At 44.8% G+C, this 16616-nt stretch overlaps 1 protein-coding gene across 2 annotated transcripts in view; it reads right to left on the reverse strand.

Annotated features, from left to right (window-relative positions):
* The window catches only part of LOC131282046 (CUGBP Elav-like family member 2), a 107730-nt gene that overhangs the window by 11157 nt on the left and 79957 nt on the right, over nucleotides 1-16616 (reverse strand). Inside the window, exon 4 of one of the 2 annotated variants that reach the window (XM_058311429.1) lies at nucleotides 3187-3365. In XM_058311429.1, coding sequence (XP_058167412.1) covers nucleotides 3187-3365 — 179 coding nt within the window. Of the gene's footprint in view, nucleotides 1-3180; nucleotides 3366-16616 lie in introns of both variants that reach the window. The other variant, XM_058311430.1, reaches the window with a different exon arrangement.

The raw sequence follows: 16616 nt of genomic DNA on the forward strand, positions 1-16616 counted from the left end.
GCTAAATAATTATAATTTCCAACACTTTGCAGAGTTTTTCTCGTGCCTTTTTTTACAAAAAATAAACGCCATCGGCTCGAACCAGTTCGATGAAAAACAACACTCAATAAAAAAAGATAATATTTTCTCGGAACGATTACTGGTCACCATAATCAGTTGGGAAGGATGGCGCATCGTGTTTTTTACCAACCCGAGTAAAAGGAAACCCTTTACATGCCTCAAAAACATACCACAAACTGTGAGCACCGGCACCGTTTATTTTACAGGGCCCTGGAAAAACCTACTCCATCATCCTTCCCGGTAGGCTCGACGACGACGATTGTGTGTCCCGGTCGTTACACGAAAATCCACTCGATTTAAGTGAGCGCTAGATTCTTTTTGAAGTCGAACACTTCCCCCGTACCGCTACGTGTTTTTTTTCTCTCTCCATTCCGGTGCAGTAGTGTGTACATTACGGAGTGGATGAAGTACTTTTTTTTTGCCGACTTTGCCAATCGCATTCAAAATAAGGTCGCGAACCCGGCGGAAGGAAAACTTCAGCGTAAGCAGGCATAACTTTTACACGAGCCACGAGCCGTACACACTCGCTACGCGAAGGGCTAAAAACTTTCACCCTTTTTTGATGATAAATGAGGCAAAACCACTTGAGAGACCCTTTTTTCCTTCGACGGAGCAGCATATAGGAGGATAGGTTGTATTAAGCACAATCGTTGCAGGGTTGTGTTGCTGATATTTGGTGGTCGTGATTTGCATAATATGCCATACATTTGCCTACAGTTCCTGGAAGCGTTTGCAAAGAGTTGGGTATTGTAATGGTTTGCAACATAACTACCCGAACATGAAAGGAATATTTTATTTGTATTTTATAACGATCAAACAGGAAGCGTCGGCAGAACGAATTTAATATCGTCCAGATCATAATAAATCGCGCCTCGGTCCACCCTGTTGCTGTGGACGACGATAATAAAATAATTGAAATCTTTGTGTAATAAGTCATACCGCCACTGACTAACAGATTAATATAATAAAAATCGTTAATTCCACATCATCAATCATAAAATCGTTTGTTATGCGACCAAAATCCTGGACACCTCCCGGCCCCGCTTTCGTCACCCACATTCGGGGGTCGAGGCCGGGGATGGGTCATTCGTCATTGAGATGTGCGGATTAAAGAGACCCAGGTTTGAAGCAAGAGGAGGGGTGGGGTGCGGGGGGGGGGGGGGGGTGGTAGATAACGAACCATTAAAAACGTTTCAATTCACCTCCATTCTTCGCTATTTTGCAATCCCAAACATGCATGTAGTAGCGAGGTGCATGGCAAACAAATTGCACACCGTGCACACCGATAGGATGCACCTTTTGTTGCCCCTTCCGACAACGCCATCTCCCGCACCACCCCCCACCCCACACTTTCCCTTTCTCCGAGCGAAACACAAATAATATGAAACCGATATGTTGTCGGTGCTGTTTGCGTGGGTAACTACTACTAGTACCTGTTTGCCTTCTGTCATCCCCCACCCCACTTCCGGGGTTCCGATCTTCCCCTCCCCCGAAAATCCAAATCCCAATCAATCGATTCAATGGGCAGGAAAAACTCCCACGAATATACATTTTCAATTTAATTAAACCTAGCAATTAATTCGATTTCACTTAGGGACACACACAGAAGCTCTTTCTCGCCCCATTACCATCGTGACCGAGGGGGGGGGAAGGTTTGAAGTTCCAACACCAAACAAAACACACACACGTACACACACAGACAACAATCGACCGAAGTGGAAGCTGATCATTAAATGATATTTTTCTATTTAAGTACGTCACTATACGGTTCGTTTCATCACCCAGTATTTTTCCGGGAACCGATTTTCCCATTTCAAATGAATCGAATGAACGAACCGGTTTGTTCCGGGGCTTGAAAAATGATCCGCATTACAAAAGTGCATTCAAAGCGTTCAAACCACGTTGCAATAATCAAACGTGATGATATTATGTTACTAATTGCAACATATGCACCCAACCATGCGGGCGGGCATAGCATTGGGTCATTCGTTTGTCCATTCCCCCTCCACCCCTCCTCCCCCGCTGCACTCCCACCGACGTGTCTTCCGTGGGGGAAATTAATATTATTGATATATGCATAAAACAGTGCCATCCTTTAAACCAACAACCCTTTCCCCTCCGATGGTGAGGAGCTGACCGCGGATGGGCTTTAACTGACCAACTGACTCGGTAAGCCAACCGTCACCCAACCTCAGCCTCTTTCCTGCCTTCTCGCTTCAATAGAAAAAGGTATCGCTCAGAAGGATTCATTAAATTGATATAGAAATAAATAATGGATGGAAGGGTGGTTTGAGGTGGGGGATGGACGCACGGAGGAACACTCCACCAGCCACACATGATGATGATGATGATGATGATGATCGTAATGATAGCAACCGATAAGGGAAGCGGGAGGGAAAACCATTGGTCGCCATATTTAGCTCCACCTGCAAACCCCGTTCACTTTCCCATCGGCAAACGAATGTTACAACCGATAGCAGCATACGATCGTGGTGCTGAAAGCGATAAATAAATAACCCATTTTTTATCTCATACCCCCCTCCCTTTCCCACAATCTGGTGGCTGGAGAGCACCCTTTCTTCGGAGTCATAAATCAAATCGAAGGTTTGTGGTTCAGGTTCCCTTTCTAACACATCGTAGGTCTGGTCTTCCCTTTCTACGTGTGCTTATGGGGAGCGCGTCATCGGGTCCGGAATGCATCGACGGGGGCGTCCTCTATATTATCGCTGCGTGGAAAACGCACACCCCAAAACCGCGCACACCACCACTACCATAGAAAAGTGAAGTGTTTTATGGTTGCAAATACAAAAATGATTTATTTATTCAGCAAACGCCATCGAGAGGTGGCGATGTCCTGACCGCAATTTGTAGCAGTGTGGAGGTCAAAGGAGGCCGGGTTTGTTGCGTGTTTGACAGATGGTGTAAGTTTTCGGTGAGGCTAATTTGAAAAAGCTTAATTCCCAAACTACGGACGGCTGGAGGAAAACTCGTCTACCGAAAAACGAAGGCAGAAGGACATTTCGTTGTGCCGCCAACTAAAGGGCGATTCCATTAATCATGGCGTGATATCGGTTCGGTGTATCTGGAGGTCCACCACCCTCCAGGAGGAGGTCACCTGACGCTTACCTTAATTGCACCGATCGCGGCCTGTTTGGTTGCGAATGTTACGAAAGCACAGCCTTTACTCTGCCCGGACGGGTCACGCAGCACCGTGCACTCCTCGATGGTGCCGTGGCCGGAGAACAGCTGTCGAACGTCGTTCTCGTTATACTTTTTGCTCAGCATACCGACGAACAGTTTGCGCTCTGGAAGAAAGAGAGTCAAAGGAAACGAGAAGTCAGTCAAGTTAATCAATTAATTTGAGGGCGGCCAATGGAGGCGCATGGTCAGTTGTGAATTACTGGAAAATATTATAATTTTCGTGTGTGACGAAATAATTCTACGAGTCAGAATAAATTTAAAATCCCATAAGTTCCATACTGGTATTTTTATAATGCATGAAGAAGGGACATTTCTTCTCTGTCAGCTCATCCGGGTCACTAAGCTATCGCTAAAGCCACACGCCTTCAGGAACCGAATCCGGCGCCACAATGTTACACTGCTGTTATCGGATCGTTTATTTCCGCCCCGAAGCCGATAATCCTTGCCGAGTCATTGGTTGACAATCAACAAAGCAAGAGAAACGGAAGAGCAAGCCGGGCACGACGACAATGGGAGGTTTTTTTCTCCCGACCCGGAAAATCCTACCAGCTGCTGCTTCATCTTCCCCCCGGGACGAAGGTGAGTGGGGGGAGAAGCGTCAAGAAAAGAATTTCTAATGAAATCCACTTATAAATTTATATCACACCCCGAAAAACCGGGGGCCCCGCTCGAAACACTTCACTTCACGCAAGGAGTCTTTCTCTTTTGTCACCCAAAATGTTCCCGAAGAAAGGAAGGAACAGAAACAAACATTTGGAGACGAAGATCTGGAGCTCCGGGAATGCCAGATGTTTTGGTAAATTTGCTTCCTCCATTCCAGCACAATTGTCCTTTCGAAGGAATCGATGGAAAAAATAAACGTAGTGCCATCGTTTCCCGAGGTCTGTCTTTAGGAAATTTTCCTTCACACCACTCTCGACGTACCCAGTGTTATCGGTTCTAATCTAAATGTAGATGAAAAGCGGGGATAAAAGAAAGGAAAAACACTTTCCACACCACCACCACCCCGAAACCGTAAGCAAAAGGCACACTTCATTTGATTCGCGTTGTTTTTATGCTAATTTATTTCTTCCTTCACTCGGCGCGAATTGGTTTATCGGGCGTAAAGTTTAAGCCTGCTTTCTTTGCAGCGGGTGTGTGGCAATCGCAAGATACGGGATTTTCCAGTCCCGTACACGTTAAGCTGGGATAGCTGGGAGTTTGATGAAAGTACTTTACCCTCATCGGTGTCATCGTCATGATCAAGACTCCACTGTCCCTGGACTAGGTGAAAGTATACAACCAATATCATCAAGATTGGACGAGGTGAGATGAGATGAGTACCTCTTTGTAGGAAAGAAATTTCCAACTCCGGAAAAATCCCTCCTTCTTCCTAATTCCAACGACCAAGTACAATAAATCCCATAATGGCTAAATTATACCGCACAAGCTGTTGTTTGTTTAGCTAAAGGTAGCGCTTTTCGGATAAATTATGAACCTAGTTTCCACACCAGGAGAGCACATACACACACACAGTTTTTCCTTATCGCTAGTCTGGATGCACTTCAAGCGGACGAGTCTCGCACTATTTTGCACCGAAAGAAGCAGCAATGCAGTTGAAAAATGAGCCCCCAAAGCGTTTGGGGGGGCATTTAGATGAAGCGAAAAAAAAACGGAGACTTGATAGCAAACCCACCCCGGGGGGAGGTAGTGGCGTTTTTATTTAAACGCAATAAAAGACGTCCCCAGCGGAAGGTAGCAAAAGAAGTTGGAAAAAAGTGAGCCTTTTATGCAAATCACTTCCCTACCTGGGAAGGCGCACAAGAATGTATGCCAAAGAGGCGAAAAGAAAAGCAAGCACGCCCCGTGTGGGACACCCGCCGATTTTAGCATAATAGATAGAAAATATGGGGCAAATTTCCATGTGGCGGCGGTGGTGGCGGTGGCAGCAGTCTGCGACTTCGGCCGAGCAGATTATGTCACCTTCCGGGCGGGAGGCACCCGGTTTCAATTTAATCTTACCCGCTTAAGGTGGCGGCACACACCTTGAGGATGATCGAGTAAAATAAGGAACGAAACACAAAACGAACGTGAACGATATTCATATTCTCAGTGGGTTCGAAGACCGGCCAGGACACAGGCCATTGGATGTTTTTTGCCAGCTTTCCTCTGCTGGAGTGAAGTTGTTAATGAAACATGTTGAGCAATCTGGTAAAAATGGTGGTCCTGTGATCTGGCCCCGCTTCCGCTGGGATGATAATCCGCTTAAGGCGAAGACTGACATTTTGGAACAGAAAATGAGCAGTTATTGTTAGGGCTTTGTAAAGAGGTCAGGTATAAAGGTTTGTCGAAGGCTTTGCCAGGCAAAAGGATATCGATACAATTACGATTCACCCATTGTGCTGCGAATTTAGACATCGCGTAAGAAAGTTCACTTCATGAGACAAACTTGTACATTATTTTGGATAGTCCTACTGTGTCTCATAGTACATAAGGAAGTTTAATTTTGTAGCGTGGTTTACAGAAATTTGGCCTGTGATATTTTGAAATCCTATTCTAGACAATCTCCAATAGGAATCCAGAAAGCCACAGGTCGGATGTTAATCCAATACATTCATTGTTGAATCCAAAAAGCCTGTGTGTAGGTAAGTCTTGTTCTTCCTTAAACTCATCCACGAGACACACTGTACTTCACATTAAACTTGTTCATTGGTCGACAGAAAAGTGCTATAAGGATTTCACGCTCCCAAGCAAGCAAATTCTCGTTCATCTTTACCCTCAGTAACAACGCAAATCGCACGAGGTTATTGCCTTTTTTTCCATTGCAAGACGAATCTCTGAAGAACGACTCTGGACTGCTGTTCATTGAACCTTGCATTTTCCAGGATAATGGTAAGCCCGGAAAGGCCTCGAATGGTTGGCTGCCAAAGCCATTGAAAATCTTCTCCTTTCTTTCGTGGAAGAATAATGAATAGAACTGATGTCGGAAAGCAGTTCTTCGTTCGTTTTTTTCCGTCGGCGATGCTTTACGGATGAATAATGCGGACTAATACACCTCCTCCCCCCCCCCCCCCCCCCCCCCCCGAGTCCCCGTTGAGAGAGGGTACGGATTGTACCGGGGTTTTCTGTTTTTACACTTATTACAGAACACACCGTACAAGCCCGCACCATTGTGTTTGGCTGAGGTTTGGATCGGGTTAGAGCTTCTTCCACTGCACACACACACACACACCACTCAAGCACCTTATCGGGGGAAAGGCTTGTAAATCCATTTTCCACATACACAAACATTTGGTTGATTGGTGTTCCCAGAATGTTCGGTACCGGAAAATCCTGTGTTAATGACGAGCCAACAACACCGTTACAGAGAGCCTTCAGAAGCATACGGTATTGTTCACGGGAGTTTCGTGGGTGATCGGAATATCGGGACAACGGGGGGAGAAACGGGAAGCACACACTAAAACCATCGCCACCCTTGACTAGGCTTTTCCCAATGCCTCACCGTTGGTTGGTTTCACTAACCATACTTAGAGCACACAATTCCGGAAAGTGATAGCAAAGTGTGGAGTTTCCGTTCCAACCATGCCGTGATCAGTTTTCCCGCAGCATCCCGCAGCAGCAGTTCCGTTCCCCGGGTAGTGTTTTCCCCCGGTATAATGTTGAGCCATCAAAAGCTGGGGCTTAATTTTGTTGAAAAAGCAGCCGGAAAACAGGTTAACTTTTAATACGCTGCTAATTGGCAATTAGTAGGGAAAATTTGTAAACTCACGATACACGAACGCAGGTTTTCCCTACTACACTACCGCTTCTATTCATACAATATCGACAGGGTGACTAAAATAATGCCTTTTCCAGCAAGACTCATGACATAAGGTTTCGATAGTTCCATGGACATCGTAAATCCTCGCATTCATTCCGAGGATGATTTAACCTGCACGGCAATGATCATAATTTTCCACATAATCACACTGATCTTTTGTGGAAAATCATTCCAAAGCAGATTCCACACGCCATTACAGACGTTATGAATAGAATTTGCGCATAGCTCTCTGCAGAACCACGTAACTAATGACCTTTCAACTAAAATAAAAAATAATAAGTCGAGCTTAACTCCATTCAACATGTTTCCATGCCGACACTATGAGTTCATGTTATCAAATCAAATCATAATGCAATACAATACGAATTGTTTTTCTATAATCACTGGTATTTTAGGTTAAAACAAAAAAGACATAATAAAAATTTATTGAACATTTCCAAATGATGTCGTATAAAATACGGGAGCAGGGTTATTGGGAAAAAGGGTTACATGATATTTGTTGGTTTCATGGGATATACCCATAGATACGGATTTACATCGAATTAATATTGTTATCTGATACTTTATTCAGTTGTTCGTTATCTGTTATGGCTTTGTTGTTTATTACCCGTCCATCACGAAATGTTTCCCTCAACTTCCTTTCAAACCATCCTTTTAAACCACTCAGCCTGTGGTTTATAATCAAGGAATAATGGAAAAAAAATCTTTCCCTGTTTGCGTGAAACCAATCATATTCGTGATAGGCATTTTTCAAAAATGATAACGGGTAGTACAACACTTTACATCACTCAAACGATGTATGAAATACAATATTTGCAGTGAATACCTCGACTCTTGTCCGTTTCGGAATATAGTTTTTACACCCACAGCTCGATGTACATGAAAATGAAAAATAAAACCTGTAATGAGGCCCCCACATGAATTCCGCCCGCTTTTCAAATGCCGCCATGGAGACGCCCAGTGGTTCACGGTGGCGCCTTTTTCTCCACCATCAAAAACACTCACATGATATTTGAAACCGACCCGATTCAAATCATTGGCAGCTGGCCAACAAATTGGAACAATATTCGCATCGAAAATGCGATCCAAAAATCCGTTTCCCAATAAATCGAGCCGACATAACGAGTGGTTGTTTGAGTACTTTTTTAATCATTCCCGCGGTCTCATTCATCGTCGATGGTTTGGAGGGATGTTGGAAAGCATTGGAAAGAGCAAGCAGAAGAAATAAAAAAACAAGCCCCACCTGAATGCGTCGGTGAAGGTTGGGTAATGCTTCTGCGATAATGATTCGCAAATAAATGCACCACCATCGAACGGAGCGCCAATGCTTGCAGTGCTGTACGATGCCTTCTCACTTCTTCCCACCGCTTTTGAGTGGATTTTCCGTTTCCGAACCGCAGGAGAACCCTCACCAATCCCTCGGAACCGGTATCAATTACGCGGCGAAATATTCCCTCCGTCAAAATACTGCTGAAGCGAAGTTTTGCCAGCCCAGTCTCTTTATCCTAAAACCATACACAGACAAACACACACGGGTGCACGTATTGCAAACTGGCGGAAAATCAAATACGACAGCCGGTCTTGAGGGTCGGAAGCGGCTCAAGGTACGGGGCAACACATTGTTTTGCGACGGATCCCATTCTCGCCGGATTATGCTTCGCGATCTGCTGAACATCCTGACGCGCGCGAACCGATGCTGCTATCACCACCACCACACACACAACACACACGCGAGTTGCGGGTGGCACTCAAATATAAAGCTCATCCATAATTATAACGATAGTGATTTGTCAAAATCCTACAATCGCATATCCGCACCGCGTAACATCCGAAACCAGCATTTCTCCTTCACCGGGCCGGGCTGGGCTTCGAATCGTTTCGATAACATCTTCGATATCCACGTGCGCTCATGGGTGTGTTTGTGTGTGTATTTAGCCAGGGGAATCGCACTTCATACACGAAAAGCCGAGTGCGGTAAACGCCTCACCTCCTAAGGATCGGTGGGTAAAGGTGTGTGGGTGGTGAAAGGAGGAGGCTACCGTTTGGGAAAACCAAGCGCCAGAGAACAATGGCATAATACATGTGCAAACAACCGCCCGAAACGGTAGACTTCCGAGGGAAGGTGGGACGGCACGAGGGACATGGGAATGCCACCCCTCGTCAAACACCGACATCACAATGGTCACAAACATACACAACGGGAATTTCCACACACACACATAAGGCGAACTGTATTTATATGCACACAGACAGACAAACAGAAGTAAACATATTTTACTCCTAACCCTAGCAGCATCACGACCATGTGAACCTGTCAAAGCACACATACACTCACACACACACCCACGGCGTCTGATAGCTGACGGCGGGCTGATACAACGAGCACAAGAGCATGTTTGTTTTCCCGCACAAGAGATGCGCTTTTCCAGTGGCTTCGCGCCGCGCGTTATCTTATTTTCGCCGCGAAAGAGAACGTAGCTGGAGCAACACCTCCTCCCCTCCTCCTGGAAATGGAAAAGCGCGCTGGTTGAAGCTCGCAGATCTATTTGATAGTTGATTTTTCCTCTCTTAAATCAACAATAACGCGAATAAACACAAACAATCGGGGAAATGATACGTGGACAAACGTGGCGGAATGCCTGCGCCAACCACTTGAACGCCTACCCACCCTCCCCCGCAGCACTAGACATTGTCCTTTTTTCCTACCCTTCCACCACTTCCGGGACGCCTCAGGGTGCCACTCAATCGGGAGTGCTCGTTCGGACACCGAATGGAATGAAACAACTGTCAAAATGGATAGTGTACGGTGGACCAACCAAATGGCAAGGAAAGTGGAACGTCCGTTCCATTCATACGTTACGACTGATTGCCAAAACATGTGGCCGATGTAGAATCCGGGGGGAAAATATTTACATTTGAGTTAGCATGATGTGAGCGGAATTGGTTGTAATTACATAAATTAAGGCTCATCCACAGACACACACACAAGCGCTGGGTGGACAGGACGAGTCAACGATGACAACAGGCGCGACATGCAACAGATTTGGGACGTACAGTTTTATCAACACGGATAAGATGAATCACCGTCGAGTATCCCTCTATCCCTCTTACTGTCTCTCTCTATTTTAGCCAGAGGCGTGTGTCACACACTATCAATCAAACTGTTAGTGAAAGCAAGGACACAGGTTGGAAGTAGCGGAAGGATGCTGCGTTTTACGATGACGCGACGACAAGTGCGCTAATGAGAATAAGGGAAAATGACATTGCTCCTGGCGACATTGTGACACGCGTTGTGTCCATACGAGTTGCCACAGGGGAAAAAAATATGACTTAAACTTCGCACGGATTTATGTTTTCCAGTCCGCACCATAACCATTCTGTCAATCATAATAATAGTAATTTACATCTCATTATACTGGTCAAATGTCGACTAACATTGTCGTTCATGCGACCTTCCGGGTGAACAGTTGACTCACAGTTGCACAACTTTTCGACAACTTGCTTCCAAATTCAAACCCATCTCTCAACTCATTGAACTATTAACTGAACTCACTTACTCCACCAATCCACTCGGAAAACGGACGACGAACCGTAATTTATGGTGTGTCGAAAGAATGAATATCTTTCGCACGAATAAATTTCCAACCCCGGCAAGATGAACTCCCTTCATTTCCGCAGCACGTACAACGAAACGAACCAAAAGGGCCCATGTATGGCACAACGTGCTCCGAAAAACCGGGCGAACTTGGATAAGGTTTCCTTTGGGGGTTTTTTTCCCCCCGCCTTTATGGGGTTTTTTATGGCCGAGCCAAACTTTATCCGGAATGGGATAAAGTTAATACGTGAATTATATGCATTCAGTGTCGCTCAGCCTCAAAGCGGGACCTCTCTCGCTCGTTCGGGACATCGGACACAAACGGGGGAGTCTTTATAATGACATTTTTTCGACACAAGACTCTTCCTTCGATGGGTCCCATCTGCCTCGGTTGGAAATTATTTCACGTTCTTTATGTCTAAAAGAGGAGGTTGATTTAGTTCGTTGGAGATTGGTTTGGACGACCAACCATGGTTTAGGGAAAATTATTTGGAAGATTTTTACAAATAAACAAGCGCATCAAAGGAATTCGGGCAACAGATAGGAGGATTTAGGAACTCGGGACTTTTTTCTACAATTCATCGTATACCACAAACGGGTGATTAGCCAATGAGCTTATCCTTTTAATGTAGACGACCCTTAAAATACAATTAAAAACATATGTGGCTGTGTCTGTTGATTTTTTCCTTCATTCCAGAACCGGCTGAGTCGCTCCGACTGGGTGATCATTACCATCAAATTTTATGACTGCAACGAGCTCCACACAGATGCCTGTCGCTTAACCCGAGCGCAACTGGAATATAACGCGAGTAAGCAGAAATGTTCCGGGGGGCAAACACACACACACAACAGTTGGTCAGAATCACCGACGGACGAAACCCGAAGGAAACTGCTGTTGCATCTGCAAATTTCACAATTGCCCTCCAAAGGGCCTCAACCACTGGAAAAAGGGACTCCATACACATACACATAAGCACCCGGAAAAAGGGAAAGTATTTGCCGGTCCCTGCTGCTAATCGTTGGCCATCGTCGTTTGCTGGAATCACCCTGCGTCCACGTTCCACGTTTGACGGCCAACATTTGCCTAACGATGCGCGGGGGAAAAGGGTAAGCTAACTATTTTTCTTCTGCCATGAGGAAAAAGCGGCTCCCCTTCCAACATGCATGAATAATCGAAAATGTCCCGACCGGAACCGGGGAAAAGGGAGCGCAGAACCCTAAATGGGCACACACCGAATGACAATCTCTCCTCGCGGAAGTCGAACGAATTGCATGGAAACAAAACACACACTTCCCTCCCTAATTACATATAAGTGCGCGCTTAATTGGGGAATGCACTGGGCACATACAAATACACACACAAATGTGTTACCAATTTGATCGAAAATTTATGGTTCATATGCTGTCGGCTCCGGGAGTCCGAGGGTGATACTTTTGAATGCGTGTCAAAATTGAACCTATTTTCCACCTCCGTGGGTACCTTTATTTTTGCTTAAACAACCGCGCTGCTGCTGCTGATTAGTGGAGGCAAATATATGCTCTCAGTGGCGTTGCTCGCCGGCCGGAAAGAGTCCTCGTCGTCTGGGATTGGGTTTGTTTGAATCGGGCTCATTAAAACTTAACAGCGCCGTCCCAAAATCAACAGGAGTCTGGACCAGGACGAAAATCGATATTGCACCGGAAAAACTGATGGCTGTTGGTGTGTCGATTTGATGCTTTTAAATATGTATGTTTGTTAGCGGAGAGTCTCTCAGTTTGTCCTCGTAATATTTGCCACTATATTTTTCAGGAGTTGATAATAAAAATATAGCGTGACGTTGCAATTGGCTTTGTAACATTTTATTACACACGTGACATGGAGAAAAACCGTGTGACAAGTTGTTATTAAAATGTAATGGAAAAGAGGTTCAACTAACTACAGCCAACCAGATGGGTTATGTCACAAACACATATTAGCGGGTGCATTGTTTCTGTTCGTTGCATTTCCACCGATTAGGTTTTTTTACTCTCCACGTCCTACATTATCATTATGATTCTGCCAGGAGCATGGCGTGGATTTGCATAAGCACCACGCTGCGCTGCTACTACTACGCCACGTCGCACTTATTCATTCATTACCGTAACCGGAGCGGAAAGTGGGTGGTGGGAAGATGGGGGGGGGCCCCTCGATCGACCGCAAAGGGTAAAATCATAATTGTAGCCAAACGGCAGAAGTGAGGTTAGTCCGGAACACAGCGCTCGGGACATACATGTGCAACAACCCTTTGGGAAGGCAGAAGTAGTAGTAGTAGTAGTAGTAGTAACCGTCGGAAGCATATTTCTCGCTCGCCACACCCCGCGTCGCACCATAAAGATGTCCTACCCGGGGACGCGTCGGAAGGAAAACTCCCGACGGATGCCGTCGTGTCCCGTGGATGGAATTAATATTCTTTATGCATTCCGGCGTGGCTACGAGCGCGCGGCAGCAGAAATCACGTAGTCGTACTTAAAATTTTCCGGCTTCTGTGGCGGTTGTTTCATGGATTGCATGGATCGGTTGAATCTGCTACCCCTAACCTAACCGCTTTTTCCTCAAATCGGAAAACCCTTCCATTGCAACACACGAAAGCAAAGCGAAAAGGGAGGAAAGAACAAGAACAACCATTCATGAAATATTATTTTTAATGTCAGTGCACATTTTAATTTTCCACAAATCGCAACCATCTTCAATGAAAGCCCTCGCCGTTTTGTGCCCTACTAGAGCTGACATTTTTACTGTTTCCAGTTTGTGTACGACAACTTCGTCCTTCAGGTCTGTTTATGGACCGTTGCTCGTTTCCAACATTGGAGCATAACAAATTCCATTTCAGTTGAAAGTTGAATGCACTTAAAGTTGCACACCGTCGTTGATTGGAGATTAGTTTATCGTTTAAAAAAATCGACAAACATGATTTCGGACTGGTGCTTGGAGCATAAGAAAATAAACACTTTCCAACACGTTGGTGTACACGTTTGGGACTCAAGCGTCAAGTGAAAACAGGGACTTCCATCTCCCGAAACGAAACGGCACAATGCACGGTGAAGCGCGCACGATGCCATCTAATTGATTTAGAGTTACAGAAATATTTGTTCTGGTGTTAATGGATTAAGTTTAGTTGTTGTACTCCACCAGCCCCAGCTAGTTCTTTCCCTTCGTCCCCCAAGCCATCCGGTGAAATCCGGTACGCGGAAATTAGCGCCCCATGATGTCGCCCGACAGGAATTTTTGCAACCCCCTCGAGAGAAAGAGAGAGAGAGGGGACAAAAATAGAGGGCATCAAATAGAGAACCCGGGAACAATGCCAGGTGAGGGAGGTACGCGGCTGGCAACGATAGAAACCTCGTAACGCCCATACATCCTAGTTCCGAGGCTAATGCTGCCGGGGATTTTCGTTACAACGAGAGCACGAAACGAATGCTGGAAGGTGAAGGTATGGGATTTGTGCTAAATCGACACAAAACTTAACGTGGCGATGCTGGCCCATTTCAGTGCCGGCAACAACGGCTCAACCATCGCCGCCGCCACCGTCAACATGGACGAGAGGGAATTGAATTCTGGGATTTTCGCTAATGTATTTCACGGCGCTTTCGCTAGGCAATGTGTTTGTTGTAACATTTGTGTAAACCTTCGCTTTAGAATATGTGCACGTTAAGTAAAGAGCGTGGAAATCAGCCGAGTCTTATTTTGTAACGTTGACCAATCCGATTACCATTGATGTATTTTGGTCAATGTATAAACGTTATAGCTAACAAACAAACTAATTTAATATTGAATATTCCGTTCCACACAAGTTTGAATCACATTTTGCATCTTATGTTACTTGCATGTGTGCAAAAATAAAAATAAAAAGAACTGTAAAAAAGGTGCATATAATGATGCACATTATTGCAAACGAGAAATACGACACATCCTTATGAATGTGAGAATGCCAAAGAGGGAAACAAACATGCCCTATAATTTATGTTGTGTTAGAAAATGCAACGGCGTGGAATGTGATACCAGCAGAATTCGAAACCATCAGATGCCATCCGTTAACCATTTTGATGTGCATCTTTACCGGCATTGTGTCTCTCAGGAATTTGCTTTTAATGGAGCATAAGAGGAGTCACACGAGTTTGTACATAATGCCGGCAAAAAACGGTGGGAAAATGCACATTCATGGGTCTCAATTATGTTCCATTCAATCATAAATGTAAAAATGGAATGTTTCTGCGCCGTCGCATATACTTATGATAAAGAATTTCTGATTTATTGTTAAGCGATGCAAAGAGACTTCTTTTCATCCATTATTATTCTACAAAAACATTGAAACTCCTAGGTTTTCGCACTATCATGCGGAAAATTATTTAGTTTTAATATTGTATAGTTTTATTTTGTGATTCAAAGACTTTCAGGAGTGAAAAGGAAGTCCACACTTTCCTTTGCCACATTTGGAAGGGGAAACCGAATCAGTCAAAAGCTGACGTTGCGTCTTTATGACATTCCGTGTCGTCAAATTTACTGCATACGTGATTGGAATTCAGACGAAACCCCGTTACCAAATATGCAACGGAAAAGACGGCGGTTTACTCGTTTTCATAGTTTGATGTCTTTCTTTTTTGCATACCGCTCAGCCAGATTTGGGAAGAGAGCCGTAAACGCAAGTGACATGATTTGCCTTTTTCCATAACTAACTTTCGTGGTGGAGATCCGGTTTGAATACATCATTAAACAGTAGGGTTGTTCTTTTCCGATGAAAGAGGAGCAAATTTGAAATCAACCTCATCGCAGGTCCGTAATTAGTATTATGTTCCATTTGTATTCAATAAGGTTCTTTTCGAGTCTCTCAAAAAGTTACTGATTTCTTCCTTTTAAATACAATTTTGTAAAAATGTTTATGTCTTGATGCTCCTTCTTCCAACAAATTCGTCAGCAAAACAAACAAATAACACATCCACAATCCGGGCTGAATAATGCATCACGCATTTTCAACGCCTTGTGCACTCGAGATGATTTACACCTTTTGCCGTGAACGTGTTCAAAAAGCGTTACAAAGAAAGAATGAACTGACTGTCCCGCTCTCTTCTTCAAATGGAAGAATGGTTTTGGCAACACAATTCGACATTAATGGCCGGCAGGAACAAAACGCCAAACACCGGCGTGAAGATTATCTCTGACGGATCGTTCTTCATTATTTGCAAATTTTTATCGCTTATGACGGTCACGATGCGGACCCAGTTGCCACACACACAAATCCTTAAGGTCTTCAGTCGAGGACACGATCGTTTCGGTGGCGAAAAAAGGTCGCTCCATAAAACACATTCCCCGCTGAAGGGAACAACACTCAACGTAACGTGTGTTGTTGTGTGTGCGCCGAGGTCCCATTCCACGACTTTAACCACGAGTTAAATATTTTATTACATTTTGAAATTTTATCCCTCTGCCACCCTCGCCAGTAGTTGAACATGCCGCTTACAGAAAATGCCCACCGAATGAAAACTAAAAAGTTCCAGCTCGGACCAGAGAGCCACCACCTTCGTAACACGTCGGCGTTTGAGATTTGCATATTTCATAATTTTTAATTTCGGTGCTGACACAGTTTCATGCTTTGCGCGACACTTTGTTTTTCCCTCCCATCCCCATTGGATTGCGCCATTGTTTCCGCCGGACCAAGGGGGTGTTGAGTGTGTGCAGTGCGTTAAATGTCAAAAATAAAAGATGGAAAAACGTGCGCTGCTACCGCGTTGCGCGCCATTTCGCATTTGTCCATTAAACACAAATAAGATCCCACCGACCGGACATTTAAGCGTCGAGCGGCAGGATCGTCGTTCTTTTTTTATTATCCATGCACTTGCCTTGAGCAAAAAAAAGGATCATAAAAAACATCAAACCAACGCGAAGATGAGCTGCTGAATAAGTGTCAACGCTTGGTGCAAAACTGTAGGGGTGGTTTTTCGGTGGAC

The sequence above is a fragment of the Anopheles ziemanni genome, chromosome 2 (genome assembly GCF_943734765.1).
Source record: "Anopheles ziemanni chromosome 2, idAnoZiCoDA_A2_x.2, whole genome shotgun sequence".
Lineage (NCBI taxonomy): Eukaryota > Metazoa > Arthropoda > Insecta > Diptera > Culicidae > Anopheles > Anopheles ziemanni.